Genomic DNA, 22,999 nt, shown 5'->3' with positions numbered 1-22,999 from the left:
AATATACTCTCTCCAAAATTTTGATCCACTTGGACTGCAAGGAGATCCAACCAGTCCATCCTAAAGGAGATCAGTCCTGAGTATTCATTGGAAGGACTAATGTTGAAGCTGAAACTCCAATACTTTGGTCACCTGATACGAAGAGCTGACTCATTTGAAAAGACCCTGATGATGGAAAAGATTAAAGGCAGGAGGAGAAGGGGATGACAGAGGATGAGATGGTTGGATGGCATCACCGACTCAATGGACATGAGTTTGGGTGGACTCCAAGAGTTAGTGATGGACAGGGAGGCCTGGCATGCTGCAGTCCATGGGATCGCAAAGAGTCAGACACGACTGAGCGACTGAACTGAACTGAACTGAAGCATTCTTTTCCTTTCTATGAAAACTAGTTTGACCATGTTAGCTTAAAAAAAAAAAAAAAAACTTCTGCATATGAGTGATATTAAATATGTCTAACTGCTACAGAAGAAATAAAGCAGAAAACATTCAATGTCCCAGATCCCATGGGGCTAGCAAATATAATATCCAGTAAAAGCTGTAATTCTATCCTGCCTCAAAAAAAAAATTTTTTTTAGAGGTTACAGTTGTCCTTCTGACTTCAGTCAACTGTTTTCAACATTTCATTTTGAGTAGGAGCAGAGATTTGAACCAGTAATTAAAACTTTCTGTGTATATACAATAAATCTACAGGTAATATGTGGTCCATATGTGATCTGACTTTGGGAAAGATAAATATCTGATGCCAAAAACACCTCAGAGGAAAAAGAAAGAATATATTTTTTTAGAAGGAAGGCCAGAAGGCAGAAAGGAAAGAGGAAGGGAGAGAGGAAAGAGAAGTGAGTATAAAAGAAAGACAGAAACACAAAATGAGAAATGACTTTACTGTATATAACTAATTTCACATTTAGAAGGCCTCACATTAACAACTGGAGAAGGAAATGGCAACCCACTCCCATATTCTTGCCTGAAGAACTCCATGGACAGAGAAGCCTGGTGGGCTACAGTTCATGGGGTCACAAACAGTTGGACACAATTGAGCAACTTTAACTCACTCACATTAACAATATTTGTACCTTACTGTAAACAAATTTCTTAATCATTTGTTTTATTTTGATCTTCAAATGGCAAATAGCCAGTAAAACTGACCTTTTGTAATCTGCAGTAAATTAACTGCTTTTACTTAGTATCCAGTTCCTCCACTCTAACTTCCCTTTCTCTCCAGGCCAAAGTTGCAAAGATCGCCACTGATGTTCTCTCAACTCCATATGAAACCCACTACACCTATGGCCCAATAGCATCAACAATTTGTAAGTTTTTCCTGTGTCATTTCCCCTAATTCTCTTTTACAGATATTAAGGAAAGCTAAAGAATTCATAATATAGAATTAGAACATATGGAATTGCTAATTTAAACTTCAGTTTTAACAGGAGATTCTGAATTATATGTGAACTCAGAAGATAGATTCTACCTTTTGGGAGGATAAGATTTTTCTAGAACCAAATTATACTGAACCTTTACAAGGTGACAAGGTCAACAGGAATAATTACATCAAGACAAATTTACAGTTTAATTCTTCCATCTTCCTATTCTCTACCACCACCACCACCACCACCAAAGCTGTGGCAGAGTCCACTTTATTTTTTTTTTTAATCATTTAGCTTTGACTGGACTCTTTCTTCCTTGGCCTTGTCCCTATGCAAGCACAGTCTTTCCCCTAGCTCCTGGTGAGTAAATAGGTAAGCCAACAGTTTCGGCCACTTTGATCATGTAAAAACAGTCTCCTGTGGCTCTCAGCAGTTTCCTACTGTGTTCAACTGAAATCTACATGGTGAATTAAGAAAGGAGGTCCCAAGGTCCTAGTTCTGCTGCTTTTTTTTTTTTTTTAATGTCTCAGAACCACTTCTTATTCTTCACTATTTTTAAACTTTCATTGTCTTTCCATTTTGTTAATTATTGATTTAAATTTCTTACAAGTCAGGCACTGTGCTTAGCCCTTGATTTTCACAATCTCAGTTACTCCTCACAATATTCTATGAGGTATGTAGTACTTGTAGCCAGCTTAATGGGGATACAAGCCTAGGTTTAAAAAAAAAAAAACAAAGTCCATGATCTTAACCACTGTGCATATAATCATTTCCCATTTGGTTTTACAGCTAAAATAACTAGGCTTTTCCATTTCCAAGCAATAAAAAGAAATTCATTTGGTTTTCACCAAAAACCCTTAATTCAGACCTTGGGAAGTGAGAACATTTCTTCTCCGATCCCACCGAACTTAGTTTGGAAATTCTTTAATAAAAACCACCTTTTCTCCAAACTATTCCCAAGCTTCAGTCCTTATGCCCAAACTTTACAAGAAATTTCAATGAAACTTCTTATACAGTCTTAACTTCCTAACAAAATTTAATTCCTCAAAAGCAAGGATTATACTTCAGAGGTCCTCTCAGATCATATAATCTCTAGTACAGGGCATGGAACAAAAGTAGAATTGATTCTCATAAACTTACTCAATGAAATGGTGTCATAACTTGTCCAAAAGAAGTGAACATGGATTGAAACCACAGCAAAACTAGACTTGATATAGAGTGACCTATATTACTCTCTAGAGCCATGATAGCCAACATTTTTAGCACAAAGACTATTGCTTAACTTTTAAACATTTCATGGATCAACTCACCAGCACTAAATACAAATGATTATTTCCAATATACATTTGGAATGTGCGGATTGAAAAAATAAACATGTGCATTCTGTGGGTTCCATGTAATAACTCTACTTGGCCATACATTATAAACCACTTCCCTAGCCCAAGCTGAAAGAATAAACTGTAACTAAAAGTCTATATCCTCAACAATTGCTGTGGAATTTGAAAATGCTGCAGTCATCACAGCATTTCTAGAGCCCATTTACTGGAGGTTCCCTTGGTGGATTGGAAAAATGACTTTAAAAGCCAGACAAGTTCCATTCTTAGAGAACATGCATCAGCAATTACATATCAACCAGCTGTGAGCTTAAAAGGGCTGAAGAGAAAATACAGTGACACAGCCAATCGCCAGCATCCAAATAGATCTTGCTGCAACATAACCAGGCCAGGGATTCATTACACATACAAGTGGATAACCAGATTTCAAACCAGGTGATATACCCAGCTATATGAGTGGACAAAAATAAGCAAAGAACCGAAGGACAGAATGTCAGCCTACTTAGTGGATACTGGGAGATAGCAGGGCCAGATAAACCAGCCAGGTATGATGTAAGAGTAATTTCTACATCATAATGAGGGAAAACACACAAATATTCTTGGCAGCAAAGAACAAAGGGTTGTGAGCAGGAACAAACTTTGCAAATGGCAGCTAGGGCATCAAAGGATTATTACTCTCACACTTTCAATATACATATATATATACACACACACATACATACAAACATGTATATACATGTATGTATATGCAAACATACAGGTATGTGTATGTGATATGTATTTGCATCTATGAAAATTATGAGCATACTAGAGCTATGCATTTGCATTGCATCACAATCATAATAAGCAAGAATTTACAGAGCACCTGCCTAATAGCCCAACACTTGGACCTTTGAGAGATAGATGAAAGACACAACAACTGCATTCAATGAGTTACCTTCTAACTGGGAGGAGGAGATGCCTAAAGATAACACAGCTCCATGCTATCATATGTCACTTTAAAAATGGGAGGATAAAGAGGAATTATTATCCTATACAACTGTGTTGTATTTTAAACTTTTTATTATATATTATAAAGATTTTTTAAGCAATTCAGGTTTAGAAAGAATTGCCTCTTCCATATATGGGCATCAGCAACTTGATAGATGTATAAAACTCTAAGGAGTCACTCCTTTAATAAAGCATTTGATTAAATGTTAATCAAATATTCATGAGAAGCAGGGGTAGCCAAGCAGTTGCCTTGGTAAGAATAGAGAAGAGATGCACCCCACGATTAAAGTTTAGTCATTCCAGTATTCTAATTGTCATTTAACATGTTCCAGGATTTGGGGGAAGCAACTAGCATTTACCAGTATTTTTCTCTTTGATTTGATGGAGACAGAAAAAGAAGACTGAGAGAGCATTTTTAAAACCCAAACTGTGGAAAGATCCCTGGCCTCCAGAAGAACATAAATATATCTGCAATTGTAACCTAATAAGCAAATAAGTTCAAACTGTAAAATCTAAAACCAGGAGGATACCTAGATGATCTAATTTGTGGTTCTCAAGCCTGACTTCTAATTAACATTATCTGAGGAGCTTTTACAACATGCAGATGATCAGGTCCTGTCCCCAGAGATTCAGATTTCATTAGTCCATGATGAGGTCCAGGAGTCTGAATTTTCTTAAAGTGGTTGAAGCAATTCTAAGATGAAACTAGGGTGGAGAACCACTGATATAAGCTAAACCCCTCATTCATAAACTATGAAATTGAGATATAGAAAGATTTGATCCCTTAGGGGCAAAATAGGATAAAAAATAAGCATTCCAGATCACAAACTGTAAACCATGAAGCACACAAAAATTGATATTAAAACATCATGAAATGCTTATATGTGCATACTGACAGCATAGCCAATCCTTTACCATCTTAGAAATAACTGAATATAGTGCCTGGTTAGCAAGAATACCTCACTGAATTGATGGGAACCAAGAAGTTTGCATCAATAATATCATCTGTCTATGGGTCACATCATGATTAAAAAGTTAATTTCAAAGTGCCATTCTTGTTGCCTTCCTACACATCAAAATCACTAGCTCTGCTCTTGTTTCTCAACTCTAGAGTACTGTTCTCTATACTCTTTCAGTTCAGTTCAGTCATGTCCGACTCTTTGCGACCCCATGAACAGCAGCACTCCAGGCCTCCCTGTCCATCACCAACCCCGCAGTCTACAAAAACCCATGTCCATTGAGTCCGTATTGCCATCCAACCATTTCATCCTCTGTTGTCCCCTTCTCCTCCTGCCCTCAATCTTTCCCAGCATCAGGGTCTTTTCAAATGAGTCAGCTCTTTGCATCAGGTGGCCAAAGTATTGGAGTTTCAGCTTCAACATCATTCCTACCAATGAACACCCAAGACTGATCTCCTTTAGGATGGACTGGTTGGATCTCCTTGCAGTCCAAGAGACTCTCAAGAGTCTTCTCCAACACCACAGTTCAAAAGCAACAATTCTTTGGTGCTCAGCTTTCTTTATAGTCCAACTCTCACATCCACATATGACCACTGGAAAAACCATAGCCTTGACTAGACAGAACTTTACTTGACAAAGTAATGTCTCTGCTTTTTAATATGCTGTCTAGGTTGGCATAACTTTCCTCCCAAGGAGTAAGCATCTTTTAATTTCATGGCTGCAATCATCATCTGTGATTTTACAGCCCAGAAAAATAAACTCAGCCACTGTTTCCACTGTTTCCCCATCTATTTGCCATGAAGTGATAGGACCGGATGCCATGATCTTAGCTATCTGAATGTTGAGCTTTAAGCCAACTTTTTCACTTTCCTCTTTTACTTTCATCAGGAAGCTTTTTAGTTCCTCTTCACTTTCTGCCATAAGGGTGGTGTCATCTGCATATCTGAGGTTATTGAGATTTCTCCGGGCAATCTTGATTCCAGCTTGTGCTTCTTCCAGCCCAGCGTTTCTCATGATGTATTCTGCATATAAGTTAAATAAGTACAGTGACAATATACAGCCTTGATGTATTCCTTTTCCTATTTGGAACCAGTCTGTTGTTCCATGTCCAGTTCTACCTGTTGCTTCCCGACCTGCATACAGGTTTCTCAAGAGGCAGGTCAGGTGGTCTGGTATGGCCATCTCTTGAAGAATTTTCCACAGTTTATTGTGATCCATACAGTCAAAGGCTTTGGCATAGTCAATTAAAGCAGAAATAGATGTTTTTCTGGAACTCTCTTGCTTTTTCCATGATCCAGAAGAGGTTGGCAATTTGATCTCTTGTTCCTCTGCCTTTTCTAAAACCAGCTTGAACATCTGGAAGTTCATGGTTCACATATTGCTGAAGCCTTGCTTGGAGAATTTTGAGCATTACTTTACTAGTGTGAGAGATGAGTGCAATTGTGCATTAGTCTGAGCATTCTTTGGCATTGCCTTTCTTTGGGATTAGAATGAAAACTGACCTTTTCCAGTCCTGTGGCCACTGCTGAGTTTTCCAAATTTGCTGGCATATTGAGTGTAGCACTTTCACAGCATCATCTTCCAGGATTTGAAATAGCTCAGCTGGAATTCCATCAGTGATGCTTTCTAAGGCCCACTTGACTTCACATTCCAGGATGTCTTTACCACTCTACACTTTGAAAAGAAGAAAATCAAGACCCCTGAATTTATAGCTCAACATCCAATATCTATCCACTAAGACATTTGAACTGAAATACAAGAGGCAATAGATGTGGGGAAAAAAGAATTTCAGTCCATGCCCATGCATCTAGAGCTTCAGCTCTTGCTGAAAAAAGAATTTTGACTCTTGTTGACATAAAAGTGCATGTTATCAGTTTAAAGCATATTGATATGTTTTTAAAAACATACAAGTTAAGCCACCAGTGTCACTTTATGTGGATTTCTTTGGAATGAAACCAGATTGTTAGTTCAGTTCAATTTTATTTTGACTTGTTTTGAGTGTATTACAGTGAGTTCCTTGTGCTTAACATGCCTTGAAAAGAGTAGGAAATTTTCTTCTTATTGTCAATATTTTAAGACAATGTTGTGAGCAGAACAAAAGATTACCTTGCAGAACTTGATTAAGACTTTTTGTTAAGAGGACTACAGATTGACATATGGTGGGTAGGACAGTACAATGGTTAGTCATACAAACCCTGAAGACATGCAGCTTGGGTCTGATTCCTCATTCAACCACTTACTAGCTATGGGTCCTTTTTTGTAACTGAAGTATTTTTTTTACTTACACTATTAGCATTAGGCTTAAAGTATATTAATTCAGTATTTTTGCAGATTAATGGTTATTACAGGTTATTATAAGATAATAGCTATAATTCCCTGTTACACAGTATATCCTCATCACCTATCTATTTTCTACATCTATGTTGTCTTTGAGTAAACTGCTTAATTTCTCTGTGCCAAAATTTCCTCTTCTATAAAACAGCAATTGGTGCCAAATCATAAGGTTTTGCTAGGAGTTAACAAAATGAGTTACCACACATAAAGCACTTAGAAGGGTTCCTGGTATTTAGCAAGTGTTTGTTATTATATTTTATAAATATATCCACATATTCTAGTGGGTACAGATGGAGATAAATAAAAGGCTAAGCAACATGTTCTACTAAGTTGTATAATAATATATTCTTAACAAGTAAAAAGCTTTCAATGTTGTATTTATTTTATGTCTTAATATAGTTTTTGTTTGCAAATTTAAGGTTTCAAAGATACAAAAAGTGGTATCATAAAAGAAAATGTATTACACTCAATAACATCACACAATTATAAAAAATCACAAATTACATAAACTCTCAATCACCACCATTAATCTTAATGAGAGATGTCACATAAAGTAAATTTGTAAAAATGGAATATCCATATTCTTTAACTCTTTGAAATCACAGCAGTTTACTTAACTGCAAATGGAAGGCTGGTACAGCTAGAAATTGGCCACGTTTATTGAAATGTCTAGCACACATTGGAGAAGGAAATGGCAACCCACTCCAGTGTTCTTGCCTGGAGAATCCCAGAGATGGGGGAGCCTGGTGGGCTACCATCTGTGGGGTCGCACAGAGTCAGACACGACTAAAGCGACTTAGCAGTAGCAGTAGTAGCACACTCTAAATCATCATGCAAGACACAACCCCTATTTTCCCTACCTCCATTGCTATCGAACTCTTACCTTTATGTTCTTTTTTTTCTAATAAACTTAAACTCAACTCTAGCTGAAAATGGCAGCCTTCTTGATCACTAAAGCTAGTGTATTTATCCCAGCTAACATGCCCCAAAAATTCCCTGCAACACTGGACCTTGTTGATATACCATTCTTGACACTCCCTTGGCATCCTTGACACCAAACTCACCTGGTTTGCCTCTTCCTTCTTCTTTTCTACTCTGTCTCTGCTGACTGCCTCCAAAGCAGCTATTTTCCCCAAAATAGATATTACTCAGGTATTTCACTAGGTTCTGTCTTCAGGCACCCCCTCTTCCTTATTCTTTTCTAGAGAGGGAAGTGCTCTCTACCCTCACAGGCTGAAGCCTGCATTTGCCATCTAGAGGCTTCAGATGCCCAGCCAGGAGATCACCTTTCACTCATGCAGCAGTTACCTATGGGGATCAGTGGGAGCCCAGCAGCATCAGAGGAACCAACGAGGTGAAAACAGCAAGTCAAAGGCTCTGAAAACTATGTTAACACTGGAACCAGAAGTCACCAAAGAAGAATAGAGCCTGTATGCGAAACCTAAACAGGGTGACTGCCTGCTAAAATAGATTTCCATTAAGATTTGACATAGTAGCCAAAGTGTCTAAGATACAGTCAAAAATCACTTACCCTGACAAAAATGAAAAAAAATCACAGCTCGAATGAAAAAAGACAATCAACAAATGTCATTCAGAGATGATTTCACTGTTAGAATTATCTGACAAGAATTTCAAAATCATTATCATAAAAATGCTCCAATGAGCAGTTATAGATAGCCATGATACAAATGATAACTTAGAAAATCTCATCAAAGAAATGCAAGCTATAAAAAAGAAGCAAATAGAAATTACAGAACTGAAAAACACAACAACTTAAATTTTAACAACTCACTGGAGAGGATCAATAGCAGAATGAATATGATGTAGAGAAGAATCAGTTAACTTGAAGACAGAACAATAGAACTTAACAAATCTGAAGAGAGAAAATAAGTTGAAAAAAAAATAAACAAAGCCTAAGGGACCTGTGGCATAATAACAAATGATCAAGCATTCATGTCATCAATTATCAGGAGAAGAAAAAGAAAAGGTTGGAAAAAATTATTTGAAGAAATAAAGACTGAAATTTCCCAAATTTCCTAAACACATATACCAACATACTTAAGAAACAACTGAACCACAAACAGTATAAGTTCAAAGAAACTCACATCAAGCCACACCATAAGGAAAGTACTGAAAACTAAAGACAAAGTAAAAACTCTTGAAAGCAGTGAAACAGAAATAATCTAAGGGGGAGAAATAATTCAAATGACAGCAGATTTCTCATTTGAAACCTAGAAGGTCAAAAGGAACGGATAACATTTTTCAAGTGCTAAAAGAACTATCGATCATAAATTCTATATTCAGCAAAGACATCCTTCAGAAATGAAGAAGAAATAAAAACATTCTCAAAGGAAAACTAAGAGAATGTGTTACCTGCAGACCTACGCTTTAAAGATGGGTAGGGAAAGCTCTTCAAACAAGAAATAAATAATAACAAAAGGCCTGAAACTGTGGAAAGGAAAGAAAAACAACAGATTAGGGAATGAATGAAGGATAAATAGACTATCTTTCTCCTTATGATAGTTGAATCAATATAACTCCATCTGATGTGAAGTTTAATATATGTAGAGAAGTAATTGAGACAATTATATTTTAAAAGTGGGAAGGGGGAAAGAATCTAAAGGCAAATAGGATTTCTATATATTATCTGACATGCTAAAACACTGATACCAGTAGATTGTGATAAATTATGTGTATATATTGTAATACATAGGACAACCACTGAGAAAATTATGCAAATTGATACACTCAAAAACAATATTATAAATACATCAAAATGGAACCCTAAAAATATTCATGTAACCAAGAATAAGGCAATAAAAGAAATAGAGGAATGAAAAAGGGAGGGATCAAACAAAAATCAAATAGTAAGATGGTAGATTTAAGGGATAGCAATAATTTACCTACATATATTAATTAAAAGGCTGAAATTGGCAGGGTGGGTTCAGAAAAATATGACAATACATTGGCTACAAGAAACCCCCGTCATATATAACATAGGTTGAAACCAAAAGGCTGAAAAAAGAAATATCATGCAAACATTACCCAAAGGAGTGCTATACTATACATCAGATAAAGTAAATTTCAGAACAAAGAAATTTGATAGAAACAAAGAAGAACATTAGTGATAAAAGGATCAATCCACCGAGAAGACATAATGACCCTGAACAAGTGTGTGTAAGCCAATTTCACTTAGGATGCTTCTGCTAGTTAATTTCCAAATCCATTTTCCCAGACACCTTCCTTTAAGACACAGTAAGTAAGAGAAAGGTGGCAGCAACCCCTGGCTTTCATCAACCTCCCAAACTTTCCAATTCACATGTCAATGCATAAGCAAGGCTTCACATATCCTTCTGCATCAAACACTGTGTATTTGGCAGGTGCTGTGCACAGAACTGAGGGGGAAAAGCACACAAAGCCAACTATGGCCTCAGAGATCCTGCACAAGCCCCGCCCAGGAGTTCCCCCTACCTTCTACCCCAGGGCTAGACAGGGTTCTTGCATTTTGTCAAGGCTGGACATCCCGATGGTATTTCTCTGGCTGTTACAGGCCACACAGCTCCCCAGTGTTCTGCCACCGGTTCCCAGATCCCTAGTAGGAGGAACCTATCCCCTAACTGATGCTAAACATATCCTTTTGTCTTCCTTGCTTTACCCTTTCTTTTCCCCATCACTGCTCTCTCTGAATTTCTGTTCCTGTTAATAGCATGTGGATTTTTTCCAGCTACCCAGATTGAAATATCTATCATTTTCTTCAAATTCTGTGACTCTTCCATTCCGGCTTTTCTTACAAGCCCGACCAATTCTGTTCCCTGTGTGGTGACGCTATGCTAGTTCAGGCTTTCACTCCACAATACCTCCTAACTGGTCTCTTTCCAGTGCCGTTGGAAGTACAGCACTGAAATGGCTATAATTCGTTTCCAAACAAAACATTTTTACTGACTTAACAAGCTTTCTGAACTTTGCCCACAAATTCTTGCTGTTCCGTTTTCTAGTGCAGCTGGATCTCACTGGTCCCTAAACCCTTCCATGCTTTCCATCCTTGTGGTTCACTGGCTAGAATGCCTTTCTTCAATTCCCATCTGGAAAAATACTAGACTTTCTTCAAGGCTCTCTCCAAATACAATCTCCATCATGAAAGTGGTATTTCAGCACGTATTGAGCATGAAATGTCATCCCCTTCACCAGGCCTAATAGCTTTCTTCCTCTGAATCTTCACAAGATACTATACCTTTCCTATGATTCTTTAATAGTCTGCCACATCTCTGCTGCTGCTGCTGCTGATGCTGCTAAGTTGCCTCAGTCGTGTCCAACTCTGTGAGACCCCATAGATGGCAGCCCACCAGGCTCCCCCATCCCTGGGATTCTCCAGGCAAGAACACTGGAGTGGGTTGCCATTTCCTTCTCCAATGTATGAAAGTGAAAAGTGAAAGTGAAGTCGTTCAATTGTGTCTAACTCTTAGCAACCCCATGGACTGCAGCCCACCAGGCTCCTCCATCTATGGGATTTTCCTACTGATTTGCATATTTGACTTCTTTCCCCACCAACTCGAAGTTCCAAACACACCAATAGTATCTTCTTCATCTCCGTACCCTGTACCACCCACCCTCTACAGTTCCCAGTAAAGTGCATTGCACATATTAAAGGTTTGGTAAATACATATTGAATAACTTTAAAGCCAACCCTATCTCTCTAACAAAATATTCTTTCTCTACTTCTTCATCACAACTTTGAATTCTTATCTTTCAAATCTAAAATGTTAGTATCAGTTAAACTCATTACTTTTTCTAAAACGTAAGTAATTTTATATACAAAAATATATATTTTTCTATTATGTAAGTCAAAATGTACAAAAATGTATTTATAGCATTTATATACACTTATATCAGAGAAGGCGATGGCACCCCACTCCAGTACTCTTGTCTGGCAAATCCCATGGACAGAGGATCCTGGTGGGCTGCAGTCTATGGGGTCTCGAAGAGTCAGACACAACTGAGTGACTTCACTTTCACTTTTCTCTCTCATGCATTGGAGAAGGAAATGGCAACCCACTCCAGTGTTCTTGCCTGGAGAATCCCAGGGACAGGGGAGCCTGGTGGGCTGCCGTCTATGGGATCGCACAGAGTCGGACACGACTGAAGTGACTTAGCAGCTTAGCATACACTTATATAAAGCTTATATATAACCTCTAGATGTTTATATTTTTGGTCTTTTTAACAAATAATATTCTTAGTAAAATTTCACAAAAACTGACATGGAAATGTTGGATTAGGGGGATTAAACACATCCTTAAAATAACTGATTTAAACTTTCTCCTAACTATGAAATATTTTATCCTAGCAACATAAATGGAAACAGACCTGAACTATTAGAAGGAATCTAATTTCTCGAATCTTGTATGTATTGTCCTCCCTGGTGGGTTTTCAGTGACCCATCCACTCCTGAGTTAGTCTCCTCAACTGCTTGCATTTGCTCAGACCACCTCCATCTATGACAACATGCACCCAGAAGACGAACTCAATTTAGACTCAAAATGATCCAAGCAAAATGTAATCCTGAATATACAGCACATATTTAAAACATGTGGTGGATTCTAAAGCCGTGATTATTTTTTACTCAGCACTGCAACCTCCTGCACAGAGCAACCTGGCGGGCTATAGTCCACAGGGTCGCAAAGAGTTGGACACAACTGAACACACAGGCATGCACTACACTGCAGACTACTGCTCTCATTCATTACTGCAATTAATTGTATATATAATTATTTTTCATTGCTAATTTTACACCGGTGAATTTCTTTTTCAAAAAAATGTTAACATTTGTTTCTAATTAAATATTTACTGCTTATGTTTTACAGACCCAACATCAGGTTCTTCTTTAGACTGGGCTTACAACCTGGGCATCAAACACACATTTGCCTTTGAGCTCCGAGATAAAGGAAGATTTGGTTTTCTCCTTCCAGAATCTCAGATAAAGCCAACATGTAAAGAGACCATGCTAGCTGTCAAATTTATTATCAAGTATATCCTCAAGCATACTTCATAAAGAATTGCCCTCTGTTTGGAATAAGCCAGTTAATTCTTCCCATGCCTTTCACTAGAAAGTCACGTCTTTGCTTGTACCTAGATTGGTTTCCATACCACCTGAACAGATCCTTTCTTGCTCACTTAAGTCCTATGTTATTTCTTTTTGCTTTTATTTACTCTCCATAACATCCTAACAAATAGCTTTAGGTGAAAGTTTAACCAAGTTAAGTTGTAACACAGCATAAAGTATTGTTTTGAGTATTTTGAAAGGTAGTAGACTCTGGGTCATGAGACGAAAATGAGAACCTTCACGTTCTTCAGAACCACTTTCACCATGTGGCTTCATCATTTCATGTGCCAATATAATAAAAATAAAACATATTCTAAAACTTACCTTCTGTTTTTTATAAATTATGTTCTCTACATTCCTCTATTAGTACTAATAATCATGCATTAATTCTTTCTATGCATTCTGTAAACACAGAAGTATATCTTCAATTTTTAAAAAACATTTTGCCTACATATATTTAATACAAGTAGACCACGTTTATATCTGCACAATAGCAAAAGGATGTTCTAGAAGGAAATAAAGTAGTTTATTTAGAAATGAATCTCAATGCCTTAAACAACCAATCCAGTTCTCATCAACATCAGATCAGATCAGATCAGTCGCTCAGTCGTGTCCGACTCTTTGCAACCCCATGAATCGCAGCATGCCAGGCCTCCCTGCTCATCAACATAATGTACATTAAATTCAAAACAGTTTAAAGTGTCATAATCAGAGGAATTACCTACCAAAACACCTCTTGGCAGTTACAGACACAGTCAGAACGTCTGATCAGCTGTAATCCCTGTCTAACAATGGACAGAAAAGAAGCCTGGAAATATACTACAAATTGGAAAGAGAAAGTCATGTGGACTAAGGTCAATCGGAATAATTTATTACCTTTATACGTCTATAACCATATTGCTTAAGATAGTGCTACAAAATACCTTTTCTCTAACTTTATTCTTCTATATCTCATCATATGATAACACTGGTATCCACATACTGGAAATTCAGAAATAGATGGTCAACGAGAATTTAAGGGAGATGTAAGTAGAGAGTTCCTTGACTTTCTATAAACTTCTCAAAACAATCTGTATAAAAATTTAGAGGATCTTAAAAGATTCCGAGAAACCAGGTTAACAAATAAACTGGGACATTCCTTATGGCTCCTTTAAGGCCCCACAAAAGAAAGAGTGTCATTAAATCTATAAGGTGATGGTATATCTGATAGTTAGAAGGTAGGTAAAAGTTTCCCATGGAAAACTGTCTAAAACCTATATGCTGCTGCTGCTGCTAAGTCGCTTCAGTTGTGTCCGACTCTGTGCGACCCCAGAGACGGTAGCCCACCAGGCTCCCCGTCCCTGGGACTCTCCAGGCAAGAACACTGGAGTCCCTGGGACTCTCCAGGCAAGAACACTTGCCATTTCCTTCTCCAATGCATGAAAGTGAAAAGTCAAAGTGAAGTCGCTCAGTCGTGTCTGACTCTTAGCGACCCCATGGACTGCGGCCCACCAGGGTCCTCCGTCCATGGGATTTTCCAGGCAAGAGTACTGGAGTAGGGTGCCATTGCTTTCTCCGCTAAAACCTATATAGGGAAACCTATATAAAACTAATAAAATTGCTCTACAGATAGAGGAGGAAAATGCGACAGAGACAAAAAAAGATAAAATATAAAGCCCTGATTATAAGACTAAACTGTCCTTTATAAAAAATATAATATCTATACCTAAATATTTAGCATTCACAACTGGCTCAGAACACAGGAATGTAAATGTGTTCCATTAAATTTGCCATATGAGAATTACACACTCATTCACACTTACTCAGCTGATAAAGAACTGAAAGAAATCATAATCTTAAAATGTACATAAAATATTTCTAATTCTATTAGGCCTTAAGGTAGTAGAGATGGAGAAGGCGATGGCACCCCACTCCAAGTACTCTTGCCTGGAAAATCCCATGGACGGAGGAGCCTGGTAGGCTGCAGTCCATGGGGTCGAGAAGAGTCAGACACGACTGATCGACTTCACTTTCACTTTTCACTTTTATGCATTGGAGAAGGAAATGGCAACCCACTCCAGTGTTCTTGCCTGGAGAGTCCCGGGGACGGCGGAACCTGGTAGGCTGCCGTCTATGGGGTCGCACAGAGTCAGACACAACTGAAGCGACTTAGCAGCAGGTAATAGAGATAAGAGAGATAATCCCAATTGTTGAATATCATCCAGTGTTCACCCAGTTTATAAAAGGCACAAAAGTTTTACTCACCATTTTATTTGAACCTTAATATAGCTTAATATTTCTTTTCTCAATTAGACAGAAAGCATTTGAGTGACAAAAAATAAAAAAATCCTTACAAGATCATTCATTTCTTAATTAAATACCTTTTGCATGATATCTTAGATATTTGCTTGACTTCATGTGAATTGTGAAAATAAATATGTGAAGAAAATACCTACATTAAATTTTAAAAACTAAAATTTCATTGTACTTATGGAAAATTTGAGTAGTCAGTAGTTGATTCTTCCCTTGTCATTTCTCATTTATCAGTAAAATGACTGTGTATCCAAGTTACAAGTAGAGCTGTCTCTTAAAGTATTCTTGACAATGTCTCACAAAAAAAATCTAAATTATCGTTCCTATTCTAGTGTTCATACCACCAAATTCACTCAAGAAACATTGTTTCCTATTTTGAACATTTTTATGGCAATGATCTAGTAGCTGAGACATATGTCTTCATTACAAGAGAAAATGAAATATCTTACTGATTATTTTTAGCAGTGCAAGTAAATTTTAGTTTCCAATGGGCATTATGACTTCAAACTGATTTTAAAATGCCACATCAGGGACTGCCCTGGTAGTTCAATGGTTAAGAATCCACCTGCCTATGCAGGGGACTCAAGTTCGATCCCTGGTCCAGGAAGATCCCACAAGCTTCTGGGCAACTAAGCCCAAGAACTGCAACTACTGAGCTCCTGTGCCCCAGAGCCCATGCTCTGCAACAAGAGAAGCCTCTGCGATGAGAAGCCTTCACCAAGAGAGTAGCCCCGACTCACTGCAACTAGCGAAAGCCTGTGTGTAATCAAAAATAAATAAATAAACTTTTTTTTTTAAAAAAAGAGCCATAACAGAAGTATCTTCCCCACCCCCAACACACTGGATACATTCTATAGCTACCTAAGTACTCACTGGCTAAATAAATAGACTTACTGACAGGAGTTTGTTTCTCACTTAAAACAAACATTTATGCTTGATTTTCTTTAGATGAAATTCCCAAAGAAACTTGCAGGAGATCACTGAAAATGTACAAGTTCTCTTTATTCTCAGGTTCTGCTGACTTGCTCTTACTAAGTGTTTAAATTATGCTGGTCATTCAAATGGATGAATGTTGGGTTTCTGCAGACATGGGAAAAGATCAAAGACAGAGAACTTGTTGATTTCACCACCTGGTTCTCAGTACTATAAACTAACTTTTTGCCTTTAACATAGAAAATATAAATGAAAGTTTTTCTAAAAGAGAACATGCCAAAAACCTATAATGAAATATGGTAGTATTAAATTGATGCTAATTTCCCAGGACACAAATAATAAAAAGCAGTAGCAGTAAATAATCTCAGTTGAATACTCATTTATACAAATGTCTATAAGAAGTAATAACACCTAGAAACTGTGCCCAAGTTTATAAACTGCTACGTGTGAGTTTGTGTGCCCAGTTGCTCAGTCATGTCCAACTCTTTTCAACTCCATGAACTGTAGCATGCCAGGTCCCTCTGTCCATGGGATTTCCCAAACAAGAATACTAGAGCAGGTTGCCATTTCCTCCTCCAGGGGGTCTTCCGAACCCAAGGACAGAACTCGTGTCTCCTGCATTGCAGGAGGATTCTTTACCGCTGTGCCACCAACGAAGCCCAATTTAAGGGTTATTGATCCTCAAAAGTTTATAAGCACAACTGAAAACAAAATCCAACATAATTTGAAAAATACATGCACACATAAAAGTAAAACTTAACTCCAATCCAGGGATCTCAGAGTTTGCATAGCAACTTCATCTCTTTTGTAGTTGTTTGTTACTATTGATTTTCTCCTTTGCTTTTTTAAACAATATTCAGAAAAAATACATAAATGTATATTAGATAGCTGGAAAATATAAAACATTTCCAATTATCAAAAACAAGTAAATTAGATGTCCTGAAATTTTACAAAATAATTATAGCATGCCAATGCATTTGTTATAATTAGGTGGCCTGAATGTCTCCCTGCTCTGAAGTGCCACCTACAGCTTCCCTAGTTGTTCTGACCCTAAGCTGGTGCTTGTTCAAATGTAATATATGGAGACTGACATTACCAAGATGGCCAAATAAGATGTCTCTCACTAACATGTCCCCCTCAACAACAATAATTTGGCATCCATCCAGGGACAAAGGTGCCTCTGTAGGAGCAGCAGAATCCAGCTCCATATGCCAAGGGGAATGGACATACAGACCCCAGTACCAGCTATGGACCCTGAATGGCCCATGAACTGGCTCTAGCCCTTCTTGGCCACAAACCAGGAGTCCCTATACAATACTCACTTGAACAATGAGCTACTTACTTTATGGAAGCCCAGGAGTTCAGTGGAGAAGCCCCAATATACCACCAGAGCAAAAAAAAAAAAAAAAATCCAAGATTGGACACATTGGACAGGAGAAGAGGAATAGTTTGACTTCACCCTCATCACATTTCCCCGAAGGTGCCACAACTCAGTCTAAGAGAACTCTTCTTGGCCTGTGATTTATCCCACAGAGGAAAGGGAGGGTATGTGAGTGAGCACCTGGCTCCCTCACCTATGTGGGACACTATCCTGGAGGCCCATTTCTCTCTGGTCTCATCCAGCATACTGAGTCATGAGCTGCATGGCTGGGAGCAGTGAGCAGCTGGGAGAACAGCATCTGGGAGTAGAACGCATCAAAGAGACATGAATGATTCCAACCGCATCACAGATTCCATTCTGGAGGCTTACCTACGAGTCACTGGGATATCTTGCCCACAGATTTCCCCAACCAGCACAGCTACTCCAAGCACTTCACAAACACACACACAGAAACACAAATATACACACTTCATGGCCAGCTCCCTGTGTATGCTTCCAATCGTAGTGAAAACACACTTTAGCAGATAATGAGCACATACCCAAAACAAAGCAGGTCTGACTCTGTGGGCTATATGATGGGCTTCGTTAATGGCTCGGACAGCAAAGAATCTGCCTGCAGTACAGGAAACCTGGGTTCAGTCCTTGTATTGGAAAGATCCCTTGGAGAAGGGAATGGCTACCCACTCCAGTATTCTTGCTGAGAGAATCCCATGGACAGAGGAACCTGGTGGGCTAAGGTTCATGGGGTTGCAAATAGTTGGACACAAATGAGCAACTAAAACTTTCACTTTCACTTTCAACTATATGATGCCTACAAGAAACTCACTTCAGCTTTAAGTTTGCCCACAGGTTCAAAGGGAAGGAATAGAAAAAGATATTCCATTCAGATGGAAACCATTTTACTCAAAATGGATTAAAGACTGAAACATAAAACATAAAACCATAAAACTAGAAGAAAATTTAAGTAAAAGTCTTCATGAGATTGTTCTTGGTGACAATTTGGGAATGTGATATTTAAAACATAAACAAAAAAAGCAAAAATAAATAAGTGGGGCTACATCAAACTAAAAGGATTCTGTGCAGCAAAAGAAACAATCAACAAAATGAAAAGGCAACCTGTGGAAATAGAGAAGATATTTGCAAACCATCTATCTGATAATAAGTTAATATCCAAAATATACAAAGAATTATATAACTCAAGAGCCAAAAAAAAAAAAAGCCCAATTGAATAAAAAAATGGGCAGAGGACCCGAATAGACCTTTCCAAATAAGACATTTCCATTAGTGATTAGCAACACTAACCATGAAGGAAATGCAAATCAAAATCACAGTGAGATATCACTTCACACCTGTTAGGATGGCCATTATAAAAAAGACAAGAGAAAACAAAGTGTTGGCAAGGATGCAAATAAAAGGGAACTCTTGGACACTATTGTAGGAATGTAAATTGGTGCAGCAACTATGGAAAGCATATGGAGGTTCCTCAAAATACTAAAAAGAGAACGACCATATGATTCCCCTTCTCTGTACATATCCAACATGTGGTGAACCAAGGACCAAAGAGCAGATAAAACCAAGGAGAGTCTTGGAATGCAGGAACAGAAAAAAACAGACACTTATCATCTTTCCCTCCCCCATGTTGTAACTATTAATGGATTTCAGATCCTCCTGGAGAAATACCAATAACCTCAGATACACAGATGACACCACCCTTAGGGCAGAAAGCGAGGAAGAACTAAAGAGCCTCTTGATGAAAGTGAAAGAGGAGAGTGAAAAAGTTGACTTAAAGCTCAACATTCAGAAAATTAAGATCATGGCATCTGGTCCCATCACTTAATCACTGCAGATGGTGACTGAAGTCATGAAATTAAAATACTCTTGCTCCTTGGAAGAAAAGCTATGACCAACCTAGACAGCATATTAAAAAGCAGAGACATCATTTTGCCAACAAAGTTCTGTCTAGTCAAAGTTATGGTTTTTCCAGTAGTCATGTATGGATGTGAGAGTTGGACTATAAAGAAAGCTGAGCGCCAACGAATTGAAGCTTTTGAACTGTGGTGTTGGAGAAGACTCCTGAGAGTCCCTTGGACTGCAAGGAGATCTAACCAATCCATCCTAAAGGAAATCAGTCCTGAATATTCACTGGAAGGACTGATGCTGAAGCTGAAACTCCAATACTTTGGTCACCTGATGGGAAGAACTGACTCATTGGAAGAGACCCTGATGCTGGGAAAGATTGAAGGCAAGAGAAGAGGACAACAGAGGATGAGATGGTTGGATGGCATCACTGACTTGATGGACATGAGTTTGAACAAGCTCCAAGAGTTGGCGATGGACATGGAAGCCTGGCATGCTGCAGTCCATGGGCTCACAAAGAGTTGGACACGACTGAGCGACTGAAATGAACTGAACTGAACTGAACAGTATAACCTATCTCCCCTCTTATCCCACAGAGAGAACGTAATTGGCTTACTCTTCCCCCGACCCAGTTTATGTGCCTCATCCAATCAGCAAATGACCTGTAAGACCCCTATCCCACTCCTTGTACCCTGGGTATAAAAGTGGACTAAGGACCCCTTCTTAACATCAGTTCTCCCTTGAGTTGGCTCGCTACTTTAACAGCATCTCCCACTCTCCATGAAAGTTTATTTCCCTCTCATTCTGTCTCACGTCAGGAAACTTTTCCAACCTGCACCCAGGCCACGACACAAAGAAAAAGAAATCAGGATCTCAAAGAGATATTTGCACCCCCATGTCCATAGCAGCATTATTCACAATAGCCAAGAAACTGAAACAACCTAAGAGTCGAGCTATAGATGAATGGATAAAGAATAGTATTATTCAGCCATAAGAAAAAAGGAAATTCTGCCATTTGTAACAACATGTATGGTCTTGAAAGCACTATGGTAAGTGAAATAAGTCAGATAGAGAAAGGCAAATAATATATATCACTTATATGTGAAATACAAAAAGCCAAACTCAGAAACAGAGTAGAATAATGAATGGTTGCTAGCCATGGGAGATTGGAGAATGGGGAAATACTGGTCAAAGAGTACAAGCTTTCAGCTTTAATATGAATAATTTCTAGAAATCTAACATATAGTATGGTGACAACAGTTAATGAAATTATATTGTATACTTCCAAGCTAAGAGAGTAAACCTTAAACGTTCTCATCACAAAAAAAGCAATTATGTGAGTGATGAAGGTGTTAACTAACCTATTGTGGTAATCATTTCACAATATATGTATATATCAAATCAACAGGCTGCACACCTTAAACTAACACAGTGTTAGGTCAATTATATCTCAGTAAAACCAGAGAGAGAAAAAGAAAAAGTATTTGGTCCTTATAGATGCTGTGATATTTTTAATTGCACATGTTACCATATTATGAGATAACTTTACATACTTTCCCTAAAGGAAAAAAAAAAAAAAAAACACTGAAAAGAGAGAAGAAGCAGTATTCTACCACTCCAGGAAGAAAGAACTTAGATAATTTAAGTTCAGATTACCTCTTGTTGCAAAGAATGCCTTCTTTTCATTCCACTAGTGACAAATAGAAAATTATTAGTGAAACTCAAATTAGGAGAAACAAATATATTCAACCTTCTAAATTAGAAGGTTTTATTATGTAAAACCATTTCAAAAGCAATAAAATTTACCAAATAGTACAGCTAATGAATACATGGCAATTTTTCAGACTATCCTTTATGCTTCTTTCTCCTTTTTTCAACACAATTGTATCTCATGATTAAAATACCAAGTCACTTTTCTATAATGAGTAAAAATGAGTCATAATAGCATCTTGAAAATTTCGGCAGCATATAGGCTACTGACAGAAATTCCTTAGGCAAAGCTTTTGGGAGACTTTCTTGCATTTCATTGTCACAAAATCCATTATACCAGGACAGATCTCACCCTGCCTGAGTAACATCTATTTGAGGGTTATAATTTTGTCATAAAAATGTACTCTCACATGAACTTAGCATAAAAGGTCTCCATCCAGAAAATAGGAATTGAAATGGATATATTATCACTTGAACTGCTTTTCTGCTCACTTATCCTTCAATTACAAGCCTTAAGTTCACTGGTGTCAAGAGAGGTTAAACCAGAAAAATGTAAAACAATTTTTGAAATATGTGAGGGGAATTTGACACTTAACGTTCCAAATGCATTATTATTGCCATGGTATCACCTAAGTGTGCTACTGATTCATTTTACATTGTGGATTAAAGGCTTAAAAGACTGTTCATGAAACAAAGAAAAAAATCCTTATGTATCATTTCATATATAAAAGAAACTGCAAGAACGCTGGTTTCTTTTCTAATTTGAAAAGTCTCCCATTTCTTTTTTTTAATCTCTGCTTTGCAAAACAGATTTCAAGAGCAATCAAATTTAATGGGGCAAAGAGGGGGAAGGTGAGAAGGAAAAATCTGGGGTATTGTAATCATACTGGCAGTAATGATCATATGAGAAGTAACATTTGCATAGCATTGGATAATTTAAAAATTGCCCTCACTTGCATGTCTGCATTTGATCACAACTCCTCTATGAGACTGAGTTGGGGACAAGCTAGGATTATCCCATTTTATGTATTAGAAACAATGGCTCAAGTATTTAAGTGACTTGCATACAAAAAGTTGTCACTTAAAACTAGACCTTCATACTTAAAATTCAAATTCTTTTTCTTAGACCACACTGTCCTATGGTTATCACGTTCTTAGAAGGCAGAGAGAGAAAGAGGTTGTCAAATTTGTGAGTCATCAATTTAGGTTCTAATTCTTGAACCTTGCCAAAGGTGTATCATCTTAATGACCCATCAGACACTCTTCTAAATGGTTTAGACTTGAACCTGTACTGAAATCACCTAAGAAGTTTAAAGGACAGACTGCTGGGCCCCTTCTCCACAGTTTCTGAAACTAGATCTGGATAGAACACAATAATGCTCACTTTTAAGAAATTTCTAGATAATGCTGATGCTGCTGGCCCAGGAATCACACTTTGAAAAACACTCTGCCGCTGCTAAGTCACTTCAGTCGTGTCTGACTCTGTGTGACCCCATAGACGGCAGCCCACCAGGCTCCCCCGTCCCTGGGATTCTCCAGGCAAGAACACTGGAGTAGGTTGCCATTTCCTTCTCCAATGCATGAAAGTGAAAAGTGAAAGTGAAGATGCTCAGTCATGTCCGACTCCTAGCGACCCCATGGACTGCAGCCTACCAGGCTTCTCTGTCCATGGAATTTTCCAGGCAAGAGTACTGGAGTGGGGTGCCATTGCCTTCATATAGGGTAATTATAAACGTTCTACAATA

General features: G+C 38.0%; 1 protein-coding gene across 2 annotated transcripts in view; it reads left to right on the top strand.

Annotated features, from left to right (window-relative positions):
- Positions 1–13,404, top strand: part of CPA3 (carboxypeptidase A3) — a 32,174-nt gene extending 18,770 nt beyond the window's left edge. The window contains exons 10-11 of one of the 2 annotated variants that reach the window (XM_061419132.1): positions 1,226–1,310; positions 12,843–13,404. In XM_061419132.1, coding sequence (XP_061275116.1) covers positions 1,226–1,310; positions 12,843–13,030 — 273 coding nt within the window. In that variant the 3' untranslated portion in view covers positions 13,031–13,404. The remainder of the gene's footprint in view (positions 1–1,225; positions 1,311–12,842) is intronic. The other variant, XM_061419136.1, reaches the window with a different exon arrangement.
- Positions 13,405–22,999: the final 9,595 nt, after the last annotated feature.

Source organism: Bos javanicus, chromosome 1, assembly GCF_032452875.1.
Source record: "Bos javanicus breed banteng chromosome 1, ARS-OSU_banteng_1.0, whole genome shotgun sequence".
NCBI lineage: Eukaryota > Metazoa > Chordata > Mammalia > Artiodactyla > Bovidae > Bos > Bos javanicus.
This window is presented reverse-complemented; position numbering and strand designations above follow the sequence as displayed.